General features: G+C 35.8%; 1 protein-coding gene across 1 annotated transcript; it reads right to left on the bottom strand.

The window, feature by feature from the left end:
• Positions 1 to 354: 354 nt before the first annotated feature.
• On the bottom strand, positions 355 to 10,043 carry LOC100119140 (uncharacterized protein DDB_G0290301-like). The gene is made up of 12 exons (XM_031925635.2): positions 9,836 to 10,043; positions 9,162 to 9,546; positions 8,862 to 8,999; positions 6,118 to 6,199; positions 2,913 to 3,507; positions 2,752 to 2,830; positions 2,641 to 2,682; positions 2,509 to 2,550; positions 2,352 to 2,393; positions 2,130 to 2,268; positions 1,892 to 2,066; positions 355 to 1,813 (listed from the first exon to the last, which is right to left on the bottom strand). The coding sequence occupies exons 5-12, from the start codon at positions 3,505 to 3,507 to the stop codon at positions 1,263 to 1,265; spliced, it is 1,665 nt and encodes a 554-aa protein (XP_031781495.1). The 5' UTR covers positions 6,118 to 6,199; positions 8,862 to 8,999; positions 9,162 to 9,546; positions 9,836 to 10,043; the 3' UTR covers positions 355 to 1,262.
• Positions 10,044 to 12,054: the final 2,011 nt, after the last annotated feature.

Here is a 12,054-nt window from a genome sequence, read left to right as displayed (position 1 = left end):
TCGCTTGTAGGTGCACGGAACCTATATAAATGATTGTTTTTAATAATAAAAATCACAATATATAATGAAAATTATGTATATTTTATTAAATCTAATAAAAAGTAACATACAATTGCAATTACATATGCATAATATAAAACTTAACGCAATGAAATAAGAATACATCAATAATAATTAAAAAATACGTTAATAAAAAAGAAATCTACAATTAATTGAAATATTGTAGCAATCTGAGCTAAGCCCTCACATTCTAATACATCGTTTACAAATGATTTTTTTGCTACACCCTACTTGAGAAGCTACCACCGGACACATTCGTCTTGGTATGGGCTTCTGCATCTCTATAAAATATATTGCACTGCTGCTGCTGGTGCTCTTTGAGGTACTGCTGTTGCTGCTTCTTTTCGAGGTATAATGTTGCTGCTGCTGTTGCTTTTCGTGGCACCGTTGCTGCAACGTAATGTGCTCCATTGCTCAAACAAATCCTGTTGATTCTGCTGCTGCTGTTGCTGTTGCTACTGCTGCTGCAAATAAACAGACACAAGCTATAATTCTATCATTACATGCATTATTAAAGAATGTTGAATATACTCATCTGATTTCAAATTCCAAATCGTTGATGGCTATTTATTCATCCCAAAAATGATAGGTGTGCGTACCTGCTGTGCTATATGAAACCTGTAAAATATTAATTATTTTAAAAAAAGGAATGTAAAATACTGATCACTTGGAGCACCTGTAAGAATAAATATTAGACACTTATATTATATAATAGATATAGAAATATATATTTCTTACAATGGATGAGATGTCTATCAAAAGCTGAAAATCAAATTTTGTTTATTAGGTATGAGCGGGCCCCGACCTCGCCCGTCTCTGTGAGGCTCATCCACAATACTAGCCCCTCCAACGCTTTCTCACATCTTTTATAACTAATAATAAATGAAGCAAATAAAAACATATACTTGTAATAAAAATGTGAAAAAGCGTTATGATAAAAATACACGTTAAACACTAATAGTAAGAAATAATAAAGCATACCTAAAACTAACGTGTATTTTTTATATAACTGAAACAAAAGTTGGGTTATGAAATTAAGCCCTCCAAAGCCCTTTCACATCTATTTAAACTAATTTGAAAATAAAAAAAAAACGAAGAATGGGAAACTAAAACTATTTTTAGTAATAGTGTGAATGAGCTTGGTGAGAAAGAAAAGTTATGAAATAAATATAAATAATAAATGAAAGAATACTTATCTTAATTTACGAAAATATATTCTCTTCTTCTTCATCTTCTTGAGCATCTTCTTTAACTCCTTCAGCATCTTCTTGATATTCTTCAGCATCTTCTTGATATTCTTCAGCATCTTCTTCATCTCCTTCAGCATCTTCTTCATTTTCATTTTGTTCTAAGTTCGGATCCTCGGTGTCGTTCTCCTCAAAGTCGTCGTCTTGTGTCTTGGGATCCAAGTTCAGGTTGTCACCGTTTTCTTCGTTCAAGTCATCGAACATCTGGTTATCCAGGTTGTTGTTGTTGTTCCAGTAGATGGTCTCATGAAAGTCGTTATCGCTGAACTTTTCTTCGTTCTCTCCGTCGAAGCGTGGCGCATTGTCGACGATAGCTGGCTCGTTATGACGGCGAAGTCGCTTAGGCGGTGGAGAATCCTGGTGATTCTGGTTTTGAATCGGACGACGTACCAGGATGCCAGTGCGGCGAAAGCTCTCTTTGGCACTCTTGAGGGCTTTTGTCATAGCCTTGACGAAATCATCCTCCGTTGGCTTCGTCAGTGTATCCTTATTATACGGCATTGCATCTGTAATTAATAAAACGTTAATAATGCATTTTCTAAAATATTTTATGATTTTTAAGCATACAATAACAATAAATGTACTTAGGCAAGCTGTCGAAAAACGAGTATCCTTTAGTGCCATGAGGTCTTGGTTAGTTTTTGAGCCGGTCCATGTGAGATTGCGGAAAATATCTTCATTGACAACAAAGCAGGCTTTGAAAAATTTTGCTGCTGAATCTGATGCAGTAACTCCTTTGATATATTCCAAGTAGCTTACCTGAAATAAATATTAGAGATGAAGAAATACATTAATTGATTTAAAAAATTCAATTCTACTTACGCAGTCGTCAAACTGCTCGTCCGTGGTATTGTCGAATGCTAGTAGATCCGCGCAGGACTTGAACGGCAAGAAAACAGGTTTTGTTGTCGCCTTGGAAGATTGATGCTTTCTGATGTCTGTCAACATTTTATGAATGGATCTAAAACAAAACAAACATAAAAAAAAAATTATATTAATGTGACTTATTGTTCAAAAAATTGCAACAGTATTGCCGACACATACGTTGCTAATGTCTGGACATCGACGACCTTTTTGTTGATCGACCTAAAACGAAAATGAAAAATTTAATTTATTAATACATTGTTATTACATTACATTGTTATAGTATATTACATTGTGTTATTGTTTATAATATCATAAAAATAACACTACGAAGTACCTTACATCGTTCTTCAGCTCTTCCTGACTGGATTTTACAGCACTGTAAAATAAAATATTTTTGTCATTTATACAGAGATTTATATTACAACGTATATACGCAATAGTGCAGCATATACACAAGTATATTTACCTAATCGATGCCTCTAGACGGACTATTCTTTTGTTCATCGATCTATAAGCAATGCATGAATCGATTGTTATAAGTGTTATATAAAAAGAAAGGAAACCACGTTGAACTTACTGTGTAGTCTTTGACAATTCCTTGATAGACATTTCCACTGCTGCTGTTCCTGTATTTTGCGGCGTACGGTATCGATGATCTAAAATGAATAAAGCAGTATGAAAAAAATGTGTATACATGTTACAGCCCGATATATATTGAACCTGTATTATTGTAGTTACCGTTATATTGTTGTTGTTGTTGTTGTTGTTGTTGTTGTTGATGTTGTGATGTCAATGCTGTTTGCGAACGAAATGAGTGCTGTAATTCTGCCTTATCTTCTTGCGTATTTCCGTAGTTTTTCTGTCCTTCCGTTTGCGTTTTTCTCCCTGGCTTATTGAGATGTTGCGGTGGCTTTTCTCCTTGATTCTGTCTCTGACATTGCATGCTAACAGTTCCTTGCGACTTCTGCCAATGTTGCGAGTTTCCTCCTTGCAATTTCTGTCCCTTTTGCGAGTTTCTTCCTTGCGTTTTCTGTCCCTGTTGCGAGTTTCCTCCTTGCGTTTTCTGTCCCTGTTGCGAGTTTCCTCCTTGCGTCGGTCTATTGTGCATACTTCCAGTTCCTTGGTGTTTCTGATTATGTTGCACTACCTTTCCCTCTTTCTTGTTATTTCTTTGTTGCTCCTCTTGCTTCTGCTGCTGCTGCTGCTGCTGCCATGTCAGTTTCGGCTGGTTATTAAGCTGCTCTTGGTTCATCACATTCATTCTCCCCAAGAGATTGGCATTGGCTTCATCGACAGGAGAAGCTCCCAAGTTCTTCTGTTGTTTTTTGTTCATCTGAGGGCGAGCACGTAAATTCAAAAAAGCAAGTAAAAAGTCGAAACTGAACTTCAGTATAATATATTTCTATACAAGTGAGAAAGTATTAATTTCAGCATGAGCGTGAGGTTTGCACGAGTGCGAAATCAAAACTATTGCAGAATATCGAATTAAACGCGTCCATCGAACAATATTTTCCGACGCAGTAAGCGTAAAATTGATTTTAAAAATTTGCTAAATTGGTAAAATGCACATTTACGGCCACTTCATACAACAAACTAAACAAAAAATATGAATTTACAAATAACAATCCATGAAACTAAAAAATGTATACGAGGGTAAAAAATGTTTGAACGGCTTGTGCGAAAAAAAAATCAAAATTATAAGTTAATTGAGAAAGTGCTTGGACATGATAACTGCAACGATAAAATGTTGAGAGTTGCATTCTTTGGTTGTGTTTCCGTTAGTCCAATACGGCATTCGAAAGCATTTACCTGCGACTTGCTGGAGCCTCACAAAAACAAATTCAGTAGCGGGTGCTGAACAAAGAAAAACATTGACTAATGATGAAGCGCACGGAAGATTATAAAAATTGTCGACTTTTTTAAAAAGCTGTAGAAGAAGGTAGCACTTATTGTTGCATTCGAAAACATTCTGAATTACACCAATGGATTTGTTTCGCAAAATAACAGTACTATCCTGTTTTAAAGTGGACAAGTGTATCGAGCCTGTTACAATCTTTTTATATTGGTTGTAACACTTATTAGAATGTTCGATTGGGGGAGTTGGTCCTCTCGCATGACAGCCAATAAATTTTAGCGTTGAGGGATCAACATATTTCTTCGATGCTGTACGAACGCATTCAGCTGTCCTCTTTGCAATCTGTTGCAAATGTTGATTTGGCTTACGGCATAACTTTCGACAATAAGTCATGTTATTCTCGTAGGGAAACGCAGAGAAATTATCTAATGGACCGAAAGATCTAACATCATCAGGAAGGTGCAATAAAGCATGAGTATTGTACGACAGAAATTCCACGCCATACACATCAGAAGCCATTTCAACAAATAGTTTTATGCACTTATCTGCGTAATCGATAGATTCCATTGTGGAAGAAGGATTCGCCAAAATTCTTATAGCAGTGTGAAGGAGAAGAAAGTGATTGTAAACTGCAGGATTTACCAAGCCAATGAATACAACCGGACCACTGTATAGAAGTATCTGCCTGTGCTCGGTGGCTTTAAATTTGCTATGCTTGTCAATACTGACAGGCTTGCGAGCAAAATCCTGTGGACAGTAACTTTTAACTTGTTCGAGACGATCTATCAACACTTCGACAAACGGTTTGCTCAACTTGGCTGATTGTACGAATCTACCATCGATTATTCCTTGCAGAATTTTTTCCATAAGGCCGAGACATACCAGGTGCATGTAGTCGAATACTACATTGGACACCAAGTCAAATGGGAGAGAAGCAATAGCTGATGGTCCATTATGATGATCAAGGTCCATCATTGACGAATATTCATCATGCGTACGTGGAGCATGATTGGTTCCTTTGTACGCTATCACCCCTGAACGAATAGATTCACCTACGACATGACATTTGGAACAAGGAGCTTTACTATTGTGTCCTCGATGACCATGAATAAACGATCGAGCCGGTGCATCGGCTATGAAACACCTCAAATGCAAAAATTTTTGTTGTCCACAAAATTCAATACCATTTTGCAAAAGGGAGAGTAACTCATCAGTGAATGGTTTGAGAAATTCGGTAGCACTCGTAGGCTTTTTTGTTTCCTGAAATATACCCACGATTTCTGGGGAGCTATCGAGGATATTAGCTATACGAACTTGTATAGGCCACATTAGAATTTTACTCGCTTTATCCAGTGAAGCCTCATCTGTACTGAAATCGAGTTCAATTAAATCGGGAATCATATGCGCAGGAGTTACACTAAGAATATGAAGAATACCTGTTTCTACACCTAAATGGAGATATTCGCCTCCAGCTACCTTTTCAATAGGCAAAGAATAAGCTGGGGTCTTTAAAATAGTTCGAGGATCAATGTGCAAAGTGGAGAAACATTTGTGACTTTTAATAGCTAGTAACACAGCTCTTATTTGCGTATGGGACATATTTTGCTCAGTGAACACCGAAGCAAGCCTATCTTCGAAATCTTCAACGGTTTCGTCACATTTCTCAAAAGTGGAGGAAGATGAGATCGAATTACCATCGTCCATTATTGCACGGTCATTGTCTGAATCACAATCTACATCCATCGGATCATCACTCTCCATTGAGCACGAGTTTTCGTTAAAATTGATCCGTTCATTCGATAAATCCTGCGCATCTTCCGAAGAATCAAATTGAAAAGTATCGACCGCGGCTTCTACTTGAGGAACATTTTCAACCACTAAGCTTTGTATATAATCGAACCGAGCTTTACTAAATAATTTTTTCATACGTACTTGATAATCACGAGAGCAAGATTCTAACGGTTTTCTAGTACGCATTGATCGTATTGCATACATTTTGGAAAATGAATAATAATTGCGAGTTAATATTAAGAAATAACTTTGGGAAAAACTATATTATTGTAAGTATATAATAATATAATATAAAACCTTGCAGTCGATGCCTTGAAGTTAAACAGCAATATTCGAACACGCCGTAGATTACACTCTCCTGGCACAGCTACTGCGAAACCTGGTATAACAAATGAAACGTTTAATAATTAATAAAAATATTGACTGCTTCAAAATCCAAAAAGGTGTAGGTCAACAGGTTAACTTTGCCTGTTGCTCAGCATATAAGGCAAAATTGACATTTTCAAGTGCGCAAATATATATATATATATATATATATACACTACACTAAGTAACAGGCAATGTTACTATGAGTTTCTGTACTTAAAAACACAGTAACAAACAATAATATAAATCCCTGCAGCTGAAAGATACTATTTCACAATTATTTTAAAAAATATACTGAGCAAGAAGCAAAGTTATTATGAGTTTCTGCACTGAAAAATGCAGTAAAATATAATAGCAGGAGTCGCTGTGGCTTAGAGATACTCTTCATCAATCATTGCTATAGTAAATGGCAAATGCTGAAAATTCGTATCCAAGTCTACAAGTAATCTTTGTAACAGAGACAATTAAACAAAAAACTTTCTACATAGCTACCTATGTTATGTTATTTAAAACCTGTGTACAAAATTTCAAAGCTCTAGCAGAAAAAGAATTGAAATAGCAGGCTTGAAACCACTTATGCCTCTATGTACATCTTATATGTATACATATGCATAAAATTGAGACATTTTTTATGTATTGAAGGACAGGCAAAGTTATTACTAGTTTCTATACTTACAGATACGGTTAAAACAATATTATAAGTCACTGTGGCCAAGAGAATTTCTTTATTAATCTTTTTAAGAAATTAAATGTCTAAATCGAAAAGCCGGGTACAAGTCTATAGCTAAACTATATAACAGAGACAATAAAACAAAATACTTTATACGTAGCTAACATTGTTATATAATTTAAAACCTCTGGACAAAATTTCAAAGCTCTAGCAGTAAAAGAATTAAAACAGCAAGCCTGTCAACATGTAGTTGTAATGATAACCTATATTAACCGTGGAAACATGAAAAAAGATTAAGACCTTGCCATTTAAATATTGACCGTAATGATCAGAAATTTTGTACACATGTTTTAAATGACATAAGAAAGCTAGATACATTGAAATTTTTTGTTATATTGTCTCTGTTACAAACATTATCTGTACACTTGGACACGGCTCTTCAGTTTACGTACATCATTTCTTGAAAGGAGTGATCAAGAGGAACGCTAAACCACAGTGATTTCTATTATTGTTTTTTACTGTGTTTTTAAGTACAGAAACTTACAATAAAGTTTTTGTAACAGCAATATTCAGCAAAGTTTTTGAAAGTTTTTGCACTTATGATATACACAAACTGAAGAGCCGTGTCCAAGCCTACAGATAAACTATATAACAGAGTCAATAAAACAAAAAACTTTCTACATGGCTACCTATGTTATGTTATTTAAAACCTGTGTACAAAATTACAAAGCCCTAGCAGAAAAATAATTGGAACAGTAGCCTTGCCAACACTTAGCTGTCATGCTAATCTATTGACCGTGGAAACAAAAGAAAAAGTTCAAGACCTTGCCATTTAAATGTTTTTGACCATAGAGGTCTGAAATTTTGTACACATGTTTTAAATAACATAACAAAGCTAGCTATATTGAACGGTTTTGATAAATTGACTCTGTTATAAAGTTTACCTATAGACTTGGACACGGATTTTCAGATTTTGACTGAAATTTTTTTAAAATCATGGATGAAGTAGATCTCTCAGCCACAGTGACTTATATTATTCTTTTTTACTGCATTTTTAAGTACAGAAACTTATAATAAAGTTTTTGTAACAGCAATATTCAATAATAATTGCCACTTTGAACTGTGCTTATATGTATGTATTATACACATATACATAAAATTCAGACTTCTAATTTATTTACTGATCAAGAAGCAAAGTTTTTGAAAGTTTCTGCACTTAAAATTTCAGTAAAAAACAATAGAATCGGTCCCTGATTAGAGGTACTCGTTATCACTTCTTTTAAGAAATGATATACACAAACTGAAGAGCCGTGTCCAAGTCTACAAGTAATCTTTGTAACAGAGTCAATAAAACAAAAAACTTTCTACATAGCTACCTATGTTATAATATTTAAAACCTGTGTACAAAATTACAAAGCCCTAGTAGAAAAATAATTGAAACAGTAGCCTTGCCAACACTTAGCTGTCATGCTAATCTATTGACCATGGAAACATAAAAGAAAAAGTTCAAGACCTTGCCATTTAAATGTTTTTGACCATACAGGTCTGAAATTTTGTACACATGTTTTAAATAACATAACAAAGCTAGCTATATTGAACGGTTTTGATAAATTGACTCTGTTATAAAGTTTACCTATAGACTTGGACACGGATTTTCAGATTTTGACTGAAATTTCTTTAAAATCATCGTTGAAGTGGATCTCTCAGCCACAGTGACTTATATTATTCTTTCTTACTGCATTTGTAACTACAGACACTTATAATAAATTTGTCTGTAACAGTAATTATTAATAATAATTGCCGCTGAGATACTGAGATTTCTTAAAAATAATCGATCTGATCTCATATAGCAACAGTGATAAGAAATCTCAGTCAGAAATTGAAAATCCGTGTCCAAGTCTACAGGTAAACTTTCTAATAGAGCTAGATAAACAAATAAATTGTAATATGGCTAGCTTTGCCAAGTTACTTAAAATCTAATGAATAACAAAAAAGTTACCCTTACAGCTTTCAAAGCCAATTCTTTAAGAGTTGGTGTTGATATGTAGCCAGTCGATGACCTGTGTACTCCTAGCTGACCATCAAGTTGGCAATTTGATGGACTTGATGAGCAGATGGATATCCGTACTCTAAAGTCTTCGACCTATATAAATCCAATTTTATTAGAATATAGAATAGTTTGAACATCCTAATGAAAAATATACATATTAATGTAACCTAAGGGAAGTAAAAATGCATTAAATACATAATGAATCAACAGTAATATATAAATATTACAAGAGATAATTTTATTTATTTTCTGTACCTTTTTTGATGTTCTAACTGCTTCCTTTAATGAAGTTCCCGTGCACTTGCTTTTCAATGAGAGAGATGTTGTGCTGCGTTCAGCAATTCCCAACAAGATTTTACCTCGATAAAAAGAAAATACTTTAGAAAAGCGAATATTACTTATTGCAAAATGAATAAAATAAGACAAGAATATTATTTTCAAAGAAAGAATAAAAGAAAGAAAGCGAATGAATGAAAGAATGAAAGAATGAAAGAAAGAAAGAAAGAAAGAAAGAAAGAAAGCAAGAGTATCTGCAGTGCTTCCTGGACCCTAGTGCCTTCTCAGCCTCTGATGATATGATGCCAAGGATGGTACAGCAGGTGCCCCAGGAGGTAGCTTTGGATCTCTCGAATATCTGAAACTGTACGTAAAGACACCGTAAAGAATTTCGGCAACATAACCTCGAATTCTCCTTGCTTTTTTATGAGTTTTGCATATGTGTTTATCAAAGCTTTTAACTTTAGTTAATTAGTATCTTAAATTAATAATTTATTAGTTAGTAGGTTAATATCACTAATTTTATACGTATTTATGCATTAAACACGGAAACAAAAAGATAAACGGACATGACCTTTCCTAACCGATAACCACCTATATCTGCGTCATATTTATCATAAAAAAAGCATTATTAAAGTTATATATTCACTTACCAAAGGCGCTTTATTGATGTAGTTGTTGAAACACTCAATAATTATTGTTAATCAACTATTATTGAGGCAACAAATATTTTTGCTGTTAACGTGCAAGCCGTTGAAGCAAAAAGGATCGGAAATCGTCGGGTACCCGGCAACGTTGCCGTACGTAAAGGATATATAAACGTTGGAATCACATGATCAGCGCCAAATTCAAATCAAACTGATACGGAAACTTGGCTTAATCGATTGTTTGATAAATTAATAATTCATATATAGCTATTGTTATTGCTCTTAAAATGTTGTAATTATGCGACTATTAATAATTAAAAATATATTACTTTTGCCCAACTTGCTCTTGTTCAACAATTTTCATAATTTTTTTAATAATTGCAAATAAACAATAAATTTATAAATAAACTCGATTAATTATTTATAAATAATAATATAATAAATTATTTGTGTGCATATTATGTTGTATGCGTTTCATCGTATGATTGTAAAATTGCATAACCCATTTATATGAATATATATTTTGTTCAAATAGTGTTACAACAATAATTCATGGACAATTATTCATCTTGAGTATCTATTTTATGTCTAAAGGCATTGCATTGGACGGAATCATTGTTGAAAATGTTTAAAACACAAAATTGCATAAATCCCCCGTGGGCTATCGAAATGCTTGCAAAATGCCGCCACGAAATTTCGAATTTTACCTCACGGCGTGCCCACAATGTGCCAGCATTATGCCGAATACATATGTCGGCCAAAAATTTTTCCACAATTGTCGTCACACCGACGGCACAGAGACAGCACGCGTGCTCGTCACGCGTGACCCTAAAATGCTCGGCACGGGATGTTATCTGGGCGCAAGCCCCAATAACATCACGTGCTGGGCATTTTTGGGGCATGCGTGCTCGTCACGCGTGCTGTCGATGTGCAGGCAATGTGCCGACATGCGTGGACAAAAATCTTTAAAATTTTTTTCCCGCCACGCTGGACGGCACGTTGGCGGCATAGTGCGAGCACGCGTGCTCAGCACGAGTGCTGTCAATATGACGACACGAAATGTTGGCACATTGGCGACACAAAATGCCGATCCATGGCCGATTTTTCGAACGTTTGCATGCCGGCAATGTGCCAGCATTATGACAGCACCGCGCGCTGCATGCGTTGAGCAATTCGTGAGCATGCGTGCCTCGACACGCGTGCTCGCACAGTGCTGTCATTTTGATGGATTACCGTGCTCCGCGCCAAAATTTGAACCAACACGCGAGACAGCACGTTGGCGGCACGCGCGTGCTGCATGATTTCGGCACTCGTGCCCGCTTTTCGATGGCATTCCAGGAGCACGCGTGCAGACACTTGAAGAAGCTAGGTGCTGGCATGCGTGCTGCATGCGTGCGGCACAGGTGCATCATATACGGGGCATTTGGACGACACGCGTGCGCATCTTTTAAAATTCGGCTAAGTCCCGAGACCGATAATTGTCTATGGAAAAAACAGCTTCAGGGCGCTGTGTACTATTAAAATGATTTAATTACGAGTTGTACCCTATGATAGATGATTGCTCAAACGTACATCAGTTTGAAAATTACTATTTTCACAATTAAAATTTGATTAATGTAACACATCCTCTTGACGTGCCGCACGTCGTGCTGTGACTGTGCCGTCCAGTTGCTGTCATTTATTACTTTTTTTATTCTTTCCAAACCGAATTACATTTAAACATTATTTTATTACATAATTCTAATTATTAGCGATAATTATTAGGTGCAATTGTGCATCAAATTGTAAGAAGAGTTGTGGCTCAGAGACTAGAGCTTCGGACTTCTGATCCAAAGATCGTGAGTTCCAGCCCTACACCCGGCAGATTTTTTTTTCTTACATAAAATTTTTTTTATACTATATAACAAAATTTATTAATTATTTATGATGTAGATGCTTAGTTATGCGTTCTAACTAATTTTTATATGCGATAAAATCGCTCCCCGCCGGCCATATGCCTGCATACGAGGAGCATGCCGTGCCGTGCGAAAAATACGCGTCCACGAAATCGGGAACATGCGCGCAAAATGCCTGCATACGAACGGCATTATGCTCGCATTTTATCGGCACCCGTGCTGGACAGATCCACCACCCAGATAACATCATGTCGGCACAGTGATGGCACAATGATGACATGCGTGTGACATGCGTGGCTGCACTGTGACTAATTCCTGCCCCGCTCCCAG

Source organism: Nasonia vitripennis (assembly GCF_009193385.2).
Source record: "Nasonia vitripennis strain AsymCx chromosome 3 unlocalized genomic scaffold, Nvit_psr_1.1 chr3_random0004, whole genome shotgun sequence".
Taxonomy (NCBI): domain Eukaryota; kingdom Metazoa; phylum Arthropoda; class Insecta; order Hymenoptera; family Pteromalidae; genus Nasonia; species Nasonia vitripennis.
This window is presented reverse-complemented; position numbering and strand designations above follow the sequence as displayed.